Source organism: Trichechus manatus, unplaced genomic scaffold (assembly GCF_000243295.1).
Source record: "Trichechus manatus latirostris isolate Lorelei unplaced genomic scaffold, TriManLat1.0 scaffold00209, whole genome shotgun sequence".
Lineage (NCBI taxonomy): Eukaryota > Metazoa > Chordata > Mammalia > Sirenia > Trichechidae > Trichechus > Trichechus manatus.
This window is the reverse complement of record NW_004444145.1, coordinates 1,913,197-1,926,791: the sequence shown is the minus strand read 5'-3', so window position 1 is coordinate 1,926,791 and position 13,595 is coordinate 1,913,197. Positions and strand designations below refer to the sequence as shown.

The 13,595-nt window shown below is 36.9% G+C and overlaps 2 protein-coding genes across 4 annotated transcripts in view; one reads left to right on the top strand and one right to left on the bottom strand.

Moving 5' to 3' along the window:
• The window catches only part of LARP4 (La ribonucleoprotein 4), a 77,499-nt gene extending 75,920 nt beyond the window's left edge, over positions 1-1,579 (bottom strand). For 2 of the 3 annotated variants that reach the window (XM_004388320.2, XM_023742400.1), the window contains exon 1: positions 1,370-1,579. In XM_004388320.2, coding sequence (XP_004388377.1) covers positions 1,370-1,387 — 18 coding nt within the window. In that variant the 5' untranslated portion in view covers positions 1,388-1,579. The remainder of the gene's footprint in view (positions 1-1,369) is intronic. The other variant, XM_023742401.1, reaches the window with a different exon arrangement.
• A 3,255-nt stretch (positions 1,580-4,834) lies between these two features.
• The window catches only part of FAM186A (family with sequence similarity 186 member A), a 110,384-nt gene continuing 101,623 nt past the window's right edge, over positions 4,835-13,595 (top strand). Inside the window, exon 1 of the mRNA XM_023742432.1 lies at positions 4,835-5,026. Within this exon, the coding sequence (XP_023598200.1) occupies positions 4,835-5,026 (192 nt within the window). The remainder of the gene's footprint in view (positions 5,027-13,595) is intronic.

The window sequence follows — 13,595 nt, the reverse complement described above, 5'->3', positions numbered from 1 at the left end:
GAAGGAAAACAACAACGAGGACTTTTTTAAAAAAGACAAACAGAATGGGCTCAGTAATTTAAAATCTTTTCATGATTTGCTTGGAATGTTCCAATGAACGTTTATTATGAAAGTCAGACCTATGCTGTGTCTTTTTTAAACCTTATCTAAAGATCCCAAATTTATCAACTACACATTGTTGGTTAGATTAAAAAAAAAAAAAAAAAGTAAAATCATTTATTTACTTTACGACGGAATATTAGAGCAACCCCCCCCCCAAAAAAAAACTGCCACAGAGTGGCCCCCGCTCACTCAATCCATTATACAACCTGCAAATTCCTTCCATCATTGAAAAGATTCTTTTTATGGGCATAGTTAACAAGTGCCAAGTTGGGAAGTTGCAGCTTTGCTGGTTTGACGTTTTCACAATGCAAGAACAATATGATCTGGAATCTACTCAAAGCATTTAGCCAGACAGTCAGCTGATGCTCACTGCACACAAGAGAACCGCAGAAATAAGAGAAATTAAACTCCTATTTGTGCAAGGCAGATAGCAACTATCTTTAAAACCAAAATAGGCCAACAGCAGACGTTCCAGCTAATGAAAATATTTCTACTATTCAAATAACACTAAAAACGGTGTTCCCCGGCCCAAGTTTCTCTTATCCTTGGAATTTTCCTGTAAAGGACTTTTCATCGGTTCGTAAAACCAACCCTTCATCACGCAGACGCTGCGTGAATAACTTTTACAAAAGGTCAAAGCGGTGGCTTTCAAGGCTTCCAAACTCTGCTGGCTTCTCCTCAATAACAGTAACTCGCTTTCCACCCAAAGAACGTTCCAGAGACCCAGGGACAAGGAATGAACAAAATCTAGTGGAAGTAGCTAAAAAGCAGCTTTCCATTTTCTTTTCAAAATACTTGTACTGATTTCACCTTCCTCCCTCCGCGGGCCCACATGTTGCTCGCCTCTCTCCCAGAGGGCCCCGCGAGGCCTTGCTCCCGCCCCCCCCGCCCCCACCCCGGAACGCGCCCACCTGATTACTTTTTTCCCCGATAGACTCCGCCCCCCGCCTCCCCCTCCGCCTGTTTGACTCCTTTTGGAGGTCCATATGGGACACTTTCCCCTTCCTGTTTGTCACGCCACACCAGACAAGCCCTCAATTCTCCACCCTTAATTCTCCCCCACTACGACCCTCAATTCTCACAGCTTCCTAAAGTGCTGTGAGTACACAGAGTAGAGCTGCAGGCCCACACGGCCCAGGTGCTGTGTCAGCCTGCCTGCCGGTGCCGCGGCGTGTACGGCCTGGAAAGTCACATGGCGGTGGGACCGGCCGGCGCCTCCAGACTCCTGCTTTCCTCAGGGCAGAACGAAATTACCAAGTCCACTCACCTCCACGAAGAGTAACATGACTTCCTCCGCTCTGCCCAATCGTTCCCGCCGCCGCGACTCCAACCGGCTCACAGGCCCGAGCCCCAATCGCTAGGATAACGACACTCGCCTTGCCCCTCCACCCGGCAATGGACCCGGCTCCTCCCCGCCGTCAGCCGCTGCAGCCTGACCCGCCCAGTCCCACCTCCCTTAAAACAGCAACTGTTTCCGGTTCTAGAGAACAATTGCTTCCGGGAGGAAAGAAAAATCGGTTCGAGCGCTCAACTTTTGCGCTGTCTTTTCCAGCGGCAGTATGGAATGTACTATTATCTGTCCTGTGGAGAGGCGATCGGAGGAAGGCACCATTCTGTGCCACAGGGGTGTGTGAAAATCTTATTGACGCATTTTATCCCTTGCCAAACTGACACCTATTACAGAGCCCTAATAATTCCGCAGTTTTCATAGTTAAAAATCTAGCTCTGCTTAATAGTCGAGCTTGTGCGAAGTGTACTGAACAAACCGCCAACCATGCCAAAAAGGTGGGTGGCTCGCAGAGGAAAAAAAAAAAAAAAGCAGTAGTAGAGGTAAATGTATTAATAGCAGCCACTGTATATTGAATGTTTACTGTGTGCCCAGCACTGTTCTAAGCGTTTTACGTGAATTAATCGTAAAACAATCTTTTGTAACATTATTATCCCTATTTTACAGTTGCAGGTGCTCTCTAGGAAGGTGAGTGACCTTTTAAACTTTGCTCCACGTTAAATCAGGTACTCACATCTCCGCTTAATAAATATGCTACCTAATGTCTCGTCTACAGCCTCTGCATTGATGTTCTGCCATCAATTCAAATAAAATACAATAAAAACAAAATTAATTTTTAAAAATGTCTTTATAATTTTCTGTTAGATGATTCAAATGCCGTATTATCTTCATCAATACCTAGTAGGATTTATCCCTGTCTTCATTCCCACTTCTAGAACCTAGTTCAGACACTCATCTTGATCTTTTCCAAATAATTTTTTCCCCATTCTATTTGTTCAAAAGTCTTCCTAAAGTTTTCATTTTCACCAAACCGCTGTTATTTTCATTCAAAACCTTCTCATTCTGATCCCATGTAATCTCCCTTTACCTCAATTAAACTAATCTCCTCACTTTCTCACTTAGATACCAAATTCATGCCATTGTCAAATTGTTAATGTATGTATTCCAGACCCTCCCTAATCTGATCCCCTAGTAAACTCCCATTACTTCATCTCAATTAAATCCATCTCATTTTTCCTCTGAGATACAAACTCTTTACTACTCACCTCCAAAGCCATGGCTCAAGGTGTCTTCCCTATCTGGAATGCCTTCATTTGTCACTCAGCCTTCTCTCTCCATAAGGTTTTCCTAAAGACTCTGCTCCCCTTCTTCATGTCCCTTGTTAGCACTTGATTATTATATTCTATCTTAATTTTTTTTTCGTTTTCAGTTTCTTCACAGGAACCCTATCAGATATTCTTTAAAGTTTAGGATAATGGTAGCCACACAGTAGTGTCTCAACAAACGTTTGTCCAATTGAAAAGGAAGGAGAGGGATTTAAAAGTTTACTTTAAAAAGCCTTAATTTCCGGTTGCTGATGAATTCCATGCTGCATGAAAAATATAAGAGAGAAAAGGAACAATAATGCTAAATTAGTTGTCAAGCATTTAGGCTACTTCGTGAATTCCTGCTGGGGTAAGCAATGTAAGGAAATCAAGAGAAATAAGTTATTTAAGACTTTCACAATTTAATATTATTATCAACAAAGTAAATAGTCAAGAAATGTTGGATCATGATGAATATCTTAAGCAAACCTCACATTTATAAAAATAATTCTCCTTGATAATGGGCCTTTCCAAGCCCATTATGAACTTCCTTGAGTAACTAGACTTAATTATGGTATACAGGAAAGGAGGGATAATATTTTTTGACTGAGAGGGGCATCTAACAATCAAAGAAAATATTTCAAAGCTTTGAAAAGTTTCCATAAGGAAAGGAGTCTGAGACTATACTGGATTCCCAAATTTTAGGTAGTTTTTGAAAAATAACTGAGTAAGAACATGGCAAACGTTAGAAAAATAAAGTGTGGCATCTAGTCTTGAGAAGTTAAAGAACTACTGAGTAAAAACCATTAAGACATAGTTACTTGTCAATGAGATAAATACCATAACAGAAATTTCATGAAGTGCTTTGGGAACACAGAAGAGGGAGTAACTTAGTCAATGAGAAGGGAAAATATTTAATTTGCGCTCTCTATATTGATATTTTTAAAAAATATCTGCTTGATGGTTCCCTGCCTCCCTTTCTCCTAAGGATTAAAACACGTAAATTGTTTAACATAAATTTACAAGGACTCGACATAGGAGATTCTTGTAGAAAAATGAAGCTATACATCCACAATTTGTATAAAATTTAAAACATATAAAATACTACATATTATTTATGAATATATACACATGCAGTAAAACTATACAAGTAAAGGCTAGATATAAATACATTAAATTCATGACTGTCATTGCCTCTGGAAAGGGACAGAGGGGAAGGAAGGAGTCTGGGGAGAATAAAGGGGACTTCAGCTCTCTCTAATGTGTTCTTTTATTTAAAAATATCTGAGGCAAATATGACAAAATGTTAGTATTTTTTCGTTCTAGGTGGTGGGCACAGGGCTATTATATTATTTTCTGTATTTTTAAAATATTTTTAAAATAAAAAAAAAAAACACTGTATGGCCAACAAAACCACCCTGTCTTTTAATTGCTCCGGTCTACTAAATCCTTTCACCTCCTCTGCAAAGGAGCTGCCCAAAGCACTTTTCCTCCTTCAGTTCGAATGCAGCTTCTGGCGTTCCCCTTCAATTTCTTGAGCCAACTATGGAACTTCAAAGCCTTCTTCAGTCAGGTTCCTTGAAAAAAACAAGTAACTAGGCAATGCAAAGAGTGTGATCTTCAACAGTATCTTCCAAGTTACTACGCATCTTGGAAAAATTAAAGGGCAGCTGAAGCAATTGTAACAAAATTATTTCGCTACAGGCTTAAAAATACTTAGGCAAAAATCCCAGGAAGAGAGAAGAACCAGGAGTTATGTTTGCTACACTAGGTCTTGAATTCTAACACCTAGATTTAAAGCTCATTGAAGCTTCTATATCTTTTAGCATTCCTGTTGCCTATTCTTCCCTACCCTCCCTCCCCCCTTCACTCTTCTACCATCACAGCACAAAGAATGCCTAGTTCTCTGCATATAGTAAGCAGTCTTTAAATGTTTGAGTCAATGATAATGTCACAATGGATCGATTATGACATCACCAGGACTAGAATACCATGGATAACAACCAGTTAGTAGAAAGGTAAACCACAATCTCTGGGAGCAGGAAAGACCTCTTCTAGCTTCCTAGTGGATACCTTTATTAGCATTTGCCTATATTCTGTGAAAAAAAAGAGAGAAAAGAAAATCACCCAACTGTTTAAAATGTTTGTCAGAGTGCTAAGTGAGGTAGACAGTGAATCTGATTCAGAAAAAGAAGTTGAGGATTCCACTGTCCTATCAAGAGAGTTGAAAAATGTCTTTGATCCTTCAGTAGTCCCTATGCTTGAGATTCCATTCTCAACGCAGCGTGTCATCTCTAGAATTGACCAAGCACAGCTCTGTCGAGCCAAAAAGGTAGGTAGTGAATCAGAAGTTTACAGTAGGCAACTTTTTTTTTTTTAATTTTCCATGACCAGCCACATTTTTATTAGAATTCACTTTATTTTCATGATGCTTGACTGTGTTTAAGGTTACTTTGACTTTAAATGACAATTTCACCTGATTCTCTGGAAATAAATCACATGTGCTACTGAGTAATTGGAATAGAAAGAAAAAATCTATAGCTAATATCAATATCTAATTTTAGCCAATAGTTTTTATTCATTCCCTACTGAGCTTTTATCAAATAACTGTTTAAGAGAAAGAACATGGAGTGCTTTGAATTCTAGCTGTTTTTATTTCTCCTGAACTCTTCACTGAGAGGGGTTTATTGGCCATTATGAATCCACGGACACTAAACCAAAGGGCTTAACTAATACAGAGATTCAAATAAAACCAAAAAAATAAACCCATTGCCATCAAGTCGATTCCAACTCATAGCGACCCTACAGGACAGAGTAGAACGGCCCCATAGGGTTTCCAAGGAGTGGCTAGTGGATTTGAACTGCTGACCTCTTGGTTAGCAGCCGAGCTCTTAACCACTATGTCACCAGGGCTCCAACATTCAAATACACCCCAAACAATTAAGGCTATACAGCATTCTCTTTTCTCAGACAGTCAGAATACAACAAAACCAGTGAAGTTATAATAAATTAAGGTTAAGTTCTTTTCCTATGCTTAAGAAGTTTAAATATTTTTCTCACTCTCTGCACAGACTTACCCCTATTCCACCATTCCACAACTAGCAACTATAACTGTTTCTTTTTAACAGCTTTATTGATGTATAATTGACATACTATAAAGTACACATTTTTAAAGGATACAAGTTAAGTTTTGATGTATATGTACACCAGCAAAATCTTCTCAAAATAATGAACTTATCCATCACCCCCAAAACTTTCTTCATGCCCTCTTATAATCCCACACACACTTCCTCACCCTCCTAATCCCCAGCCAACCACCAGTCTGCTTTCTGCCACTACAGATTAGGTTGCATTTCTAGAATGTTAGTGTAAGTGGACTCATACAGTATCTACTTTCTTCCTCTGGCTTCTTTCACTAGCATTATTATTTTGAGATTCATCTATATTCTTGTATGTATGAATAACTTACTCCTTTTTATTCCTAAGTATTTTTCCATGGCATGGACATTTGAGTTGTTTCTGGTTTTTGTTGTTGTTATTATAAACAAAGCTGCTATGAATATTCATGCACAAGTCATTATATGGACATATACTTTCATTTCTCTTGAATAAAGTACCTAGGTTCAGAACGGCTGGGTCACGTGGTAGGTATCTCAGTTATTTAGTGCTGCTATGACAGAAATGGGAGCTCTGGTGGTGTAGTGTTTAAAAGCTCAGCTGCTAACCAAAAGGTCAGCGGTTCAAATCCACCAGCCACACCTTGGAAACCCTATGGGACAGTTCTACTCTGTCCATAGGGTTGCTATGAGTTGGAACCAACTCAACAGCACTTAGTAACAACAACAACAATGTAACAGAAATACCATAAGTGGATGGCTTTAACAAACAGAAATTTATTCTCTCAGTCTAGGAGGCTAGAAGTGCAAATTTTGGGTGCCACCTGGAGGGGAAGTCTTTCTCTCTCTGTTGGTTCTGGGGGAAGGTCCTTGTCATCAATCTTCCCCTGGTCTAGGAGCTTCTTAGCACAGGGATCCTGGGTCCAAAGGACATACTCCACTCCTGGCTCTTCTTTGTCGGTAGTACGAGGTCCCTCTCCTTTCTGCTCATTGCTGTCTTTTATATCTCAAAAGAGATTGATTTAAGATACAACCTAATCCTGTAGATTGTGTCCTGCCTCATTAACATCATAGAGGCTAGGATTTACAGCACATAAGATAATTGCATCAGATCACAAAATACAGGGACAACCACACGATAGTGGGAATCATGGCCTAGCCAAGTTGACACACATTTTGGAGGGACACAATTCAATTCAAAACAGCAGGTAAATGTTTAATCTTTTAAACTACCAAGCTGTTTTCGAAAGCGGTTACACTATTTTACGTTCCCACAAGAGTGTATGAGACTTAGAATTGGTCCATACCTTCATGAACACTTAATGTGGTCAGTCTTCTTAGTTTTAGTCATTCCAAAAGGTATTCAAAAAAAAAAAAAAACCATTGCAATCGAGTTGATTCTGACTCATAGCGACCCTATAGGACAGAGCAGAACCACCCCATAGGGTTTCCAAGGAGCGGCTGGTGGATTTGAACTGCCAACCTTTTGATTAGCAGCCAATCTCTTAACCACTGTGCAAACAGGGCTCCAAAATGTATGTAGTAGTATCTCATTATGGTTTTAATTTGCACTTCCATACCAATGCACCACCAGGGCTCCACTAATGGCTTTGAGCATCTTTCCTTGGGCTTATTTGCAATTGGTTTGTCTTCTTTGGTGCTTCAAATACTTTGCCCGTATTTTTCAAACTGAGTCATCTGTTTTCTTATTCAGTTTTGTGTATATTTATATATTTTGGATACAACTCCTTTATCAGATGGGTGGTTTGCAAACATTTTCTTCCATTCTGTGACTTGTCTTTTCCTTCTATTTATTACTAATGTCTTTCAAAGAACAGAAGTTCTACGTCCAATTTATCAATTTTTTCTTTGTGGGTCATGCTCTTGGTGTAGTATATAAGCTAACTTTGCCTAACCCAAGGTTATAAACATTTTCTCCTATATTTTCTTCTAGGAGTTTTATACTTTCAGATTTTACACTTAGGTCTATGATGTGTTTTGATTTAATTAATATGTATATGTCACATCATATACATATATCCAATTTAATCTTTGTATATGACCTCGGGTTAGGCAAAGTTAGCTTATATACTACACCAAGAGCATGATCCACAAAAGAAAAAATTGATAAATTGGACATAGAACTTCTGTTCTTTGAAAGATATTATTAATAAATAAAATTAAGAAGACTAACCACATCAAGTGTTGATGAAGGTGTGGAGCAATTCTAAGTCTCATATACTGCTTGTGGGAACGTGAAGTAGTAAAACGACTTTCAAAAACAGTTTGGTAGTTTAAAAGATTAAACAAGGAGATAATATGTGGCTTAAAATCAGGAAGGATGTGTGTCAGGGTTGTATCCTTTCACCATACTTATTCAGTCTGTATGCTGAGCAGTCCAAAAAGTTGGACTACATGAAGAAGAACTGGGCATCAGGATTGGAGGAAGACTCATCAACAACCTGAGATACACAGATGACACAATCTTGCTTGCTGAAAGTGAAGAGGACTTGAAGCACTTAGTGATGAAGATCAAAGACTACAGTCTTCAGTACGGATTACACCTCAACATAAAGAAAACAAAAATCTTCACAACTGGACCAATAAGCAATATTATAATAAATGGAGAAAAGGTTGACGTTGTCAAGGGTTTCATTTTACTTGGAGCCACAATCAACACTCACGAAAGCCGCAGTCAAGAAATAAAACACTGTGTTGCATTGGGCAAATCTGCTGCAAAAGACCTCTTTTGTTCAAAATGAAAGATGTCACTTTGAGGACTAAGGTGCACCTGTCCCAAGCCATGGTATTCTCAATCGCCTCATATGTATGCGAAAGTTGGGAATGAATAAGGAAGACTGAAGAAGAATCGATGCCTTTAAAATATGGTGGTGATAAAGAATGTTGAATATATCATGGACTGCCAGAAGAACAAACAAATCTGCCTTGGAAGAAGTACAGCCAGAACGCTCCTTAAAAGCAAGAACGGTGAGACTTCCTCTCATGTACTTTGGACATGTTATCAGGGAGGCCCAGTCCCTGGTGAAGGACATCATACTTGGTAAAACAGAGGCTCAATGAAAAAGAGGAAGACCTTCAATGAGGTGGATTGACACAGTGGCTGCAATAATGGGCTCAAGCATAGCAATGATTATGAGGATGGCGCAGGACTGGGCAGTGTTTAGTTCTGTTGTACGTAGGGTGGTTATGAGTTGGAAGCAACTTGACGGCACCTACAAACAACAACATACTGATAACACAGTATGAGGCTTTATAATAACTTCTGAAATCAGGTAGTTTTAGTCCTCCAACTTTGTTCTTCTTTTTCCGTTATACTCAAATCTCTTCTCACGTCCTCCTTTTTCTTCTCCTTGGGCTTCTTTCCTTGAAGTGACCCACTTAAACACTCATAGCCTAAAAACTATCCTTATCCACACTGCTTCTCCTTTTGGATTTTCATATGAATTTTAGAATCAGCCTGCCAATTTCTTTTTTTAAAAAAAGCCTGCTGGTATCTTAATTGAGATAGTGCTGAATTTATAGATCAATTTGCAGAGAATTGAAATAAATCATTTAACAATATTGAGTCTTCTGATCTCTGAACACAGAACATCTCTCAATTTTTCTAAGTCTTCTTTCATTTTTCTCAGAAATGCTTTGTACTTTTCAAGGTATAGGTCTTGCACATCTTTTATCAGATTTATCACTAAATATTTCTTTTTGATGCTTTTGTGAATAATAATTATCTTATTTCAATTTTCAATTGTTCACAAATAATAAATAGAAATATAATAGATTTTTGTATATTGATCTTGAATACTGAAACCCAGTTATCCTTGTAGCTTTTTTGTAGATTCTTTGGGATTTTTCCATGTATACAATCCTGTCATATGTGAATAGAGGTAGTTTTATTTCTTCCTCTTGTATGTCTGTGTCATTTTAAACTTTTTTCTTGATTTATTGAGTGGACCAGGACCTCCAGTATAAAGTTGAATAGAAGTGGTGAGAACAGACAACCATTAAGTATGCTAGTAACTGTACTTTTTTTCTTAATTATGGTATATATATATATAACAAAACTTTTGCCATTTCAACATTTTTTACATGTATAATTCAGTGACATTATGTTCATCATGTTGTGCAACCATCACCACTATCCATTTCCAAATTTTTCCATCACCCTTAACAGAAACTCAGCGTCCCCTAAGCAACCACTCCTTCTTCCCTCCCTCTCACCCCTGGTAACTACTAATGAACTTTGGTCTCTGTGTATGTTTTTGTTTTTTTGCAGGGGCCAATAATGTTCTTTATTGGAAGATTTCCAATTATTGATTTTATTCCTTTAAAGATCTAGGACTTTTCAGATATTCTATTTCTTCTAAAGTTGAAAAAAATGTTTTCTAGATTGATAAGTTGCATTTTTTGCAATTATAATTTTCATCAAAATTTTCATATTCATTGGTGTAAATGTGTTCAGAGTATCATCTATTATCTTTTAAACATCTGTGAGTTCTGTTCTATCTCTTTTTCTTCATTAATCTGTTCAAATAATCTACTTTTGGTTTTGTTGCTTTTTTAATATTGTTGCTATGTTTACTTTTATTAATTTCTGCCCTTTTATGTTTTTCTTTACTTCTTTTTTTTTTTTTAGTTTTTATTTATTTAATTTTATTGTGTTTTAGGTGAAAGTTTACAAAGCAAATTAGTTTCTCATTCAAAAATTTATATACAAATTGTTTAGTGACACTGGTGGTGATCCTTGCATTTTGTCAGCACTCTCCCCCTTTCCCTTTCCATCCCGGGTTCCTTGTGTCCATTTATGCAGTTTTCCTGTCCTTTCCTGTCTTCTCATCTTTGCTTTTGGGCAGGTGCTCACCGTTTGGCCTTACATACTTGATGGAACTAAGACACATTCCTCAGTGTGTTATTGATTATTTTATATGCCTATCTAATCTTTGACTGAAAGGTTGACTTTGGGAGTGGCTTCAGTTCTGAGTTAGCAGGGTGTCAGGGGGCCATAGTCTTGGGGGTTCCTCCAGTCTCTGTCAAAGACTAGTTAGTCTGGTCTTTTTTTTTTTTCCTGTGCATGTTTTTTATAGCTGCCCTTTAACAGGTTGGGGGAATTCCCTTCTTTCTTAGTTTGCTGAAATTTTTAATCAGGAACAGATGCTGGGTTTTGTCAAAAGATTTTAGTGCATCTATTGGGATCATCATGTGATTTTTCTCTTTGAATCTGTTAATATGGTCAATTACATTGATTTCTGAATGTTAAGCCAATTTTACATTGATGGAAAATAAACCCAGCTTGCTCATGATGTATTATTCTTTTTATATTGTTGGATTCTGACTCATAGCAACTATCTGTAGGACTGGATTCTATTTGCTAAAATTTTAAGAATTTTTGTATCTATGTTTATGAGGGATGTTGGTCTGTAGTTCTGTTTTTGTTTTTGTTTTTGTAATGTCTTTGGTTTCGGCATCAGGGTAATACCGGTTTCATAAAATCAAGTTGAAATATTTCCTTCTCTTTAATTTTCCATAAGAGTTTTGTAGAATTGGTATTATTTCTTTTTATATGTTTGGTAGAAATCACCAGTGTTTGGGTGGGGTGGGGGAAGAATCACCCATGGAGCCATCTGGGCTTGGAATTTAATTTATGGGAAGGTTTTTAACAACAAATTCAATTCATTAAAGTAGACATAGGGCTCAATTCATTAAAATAGACATAGGGCTATTCAGATTATCTTATCTCTTCTTGAGTGAGCTTTGAGAGTTTGTGTCTTTTAAGGAATTTGCTCATTTCATTTGATTTATTGAATTTATTGGCATAAAGTTGTTCATAATAATCCCTTAGGAACTTCTTACCACAATAATCCCTAATGTCAACTCTTTATTCCTGATATTGGTAATTTGTCTTTTTTTTTTTTGCTGATCAGTCTGGCTAGAATTTTATCAATGACGCTGATCTCAAAGAATTAACTTTGAGTTTCACTGATTTTCTCTAACTTTTTCTGTTGTCTATTTTACTGATTTCCACTATTTCATTTATACTTATTACTTCAGGTTTAATTTGCTCTTTTTCCAGGTCCTTAAGGTAGACACTGAGGTTATTGATTTGAGAACTTTTTTCTTTTGTAGTATTTCATTCTATAAATTTCCCCTCCCCTTGAAAATAAAAATGTTGTGTTTTCATTTTTTATTCACTTCAAAATACTTTCTTTTTTTTTTTGCCAAGCAGTTTCCAAATAGTTATTTTATCAGATTGTTTGAACGTTAAATTTATCTTTGTTTGCAATCCAAAATAGTTACCTGAAAAAAGGTTGCTGTTTGTGTGTATGTGTGTTTACTTTTATTGTATATTTGTTTTCTAAACTCTTTGGCACAATTTTCTGGGGGCGTTTAGACTGCCACAATACAAGTCAGGAGAGAGTTTTCCTTTTATGCTGCCAATTCTGAGCATTTATAACTTTTGGTTTGTCTGGGTTGTGGCTTTTTTTTGTTTTGTTTTTGAAGTCTGTATTCTTTATTTGTAACAATTATATTTTTATTTTTTTCTATATCCTCTAACTCCAGAGTTTTCTTTTTCTTCCCCCTCAAAATACTTTCTAATTTCCCTTTGGATTTTTTCTTTGACCCATGCATTATTTAGAAGAATGTTATTTAGTTTCCAAATATTGGGGCTCTTTTTCTGTTATTTTCTACTTTAATTTCATTGTGTTCAGGGAACTTCATGTGATTTGAATCCTTTTAAATTTCTTGGAATTTGTTTTGTCTTAGAAAATGCTCTATATTGGTAAATTTCTTTGTGCACTTGAAAATAATTTGTATCTGCTATTGTTGAGTGGTGTATTCTATAAATATTAATTACATCAAGCTGGTCGATAGTGTTGCGTATTCTATATCTTTGTATTCATTCAGTTTACTCTATCAATTATTGAGAGAAGGGTGTACAAATGTTTCACTATAATTGTGAATTTGTCTAGTTTTTCTTGCAATTTTGTCAGATTTGATTTATGTACTTTGAATCAGTTATTAGGTGCCTAAGAGTTTAGGATTTCCAAGTCCTCTCAGTGAATTCTCCCCTTTAGTATTCAGAAATAACCCTATTTATCCCTGGTTAATATCCTTTGCTCCAAAATCTAATTTGTTTGTTATTAATATAGCTACTCCATCTTTCTTTTGATTAGTGTTCACAGTCTTTTACTTTTCCTATCTTTTTTTTAAATTAATTTATTTATTTTTGCACTGCTGTATTTACAGTTCTTAAAACTGTGCCTGGTACACATCCATAGTAGGAGCACAAAAAATGTTTGTTGAATGAATGTAATAGATCCTAAAATTACAGACATGCAGTACACTAGAGGCAGAAGTGATCTTAAACACCATCTAGGTCAATTCACTTAATTTTACACATGAAGAATCTAAACTTCTGAGAAACGAACTGACTGATCTGGGACAGGAACGTAAGCCTCCTAATATTTAATTCAGATTATTGTTTTTTTTTTCTATATCATGAATCTCTTTTGAATGAATATATCCAGTGCTCTTTCCACTATTCCATATTGCCAGCCTAACATTGGTGGGGCCATGAGAAGTGCAGAGATGAATGGATACCTTTCAAAGTTTATTGTGAGCGTAAGATTCTATTGGACAGCCATTCTAAACCTCCTAGCTAGTTGCTATAACCATACTTTCCTTCCTCCCGCTCACTCTTTTTTTTCAAGCAGAAGACGGCATACGAGATTAAGCATGGTGACTGGAGTTCAGACGTGTGCTCTTCCGATC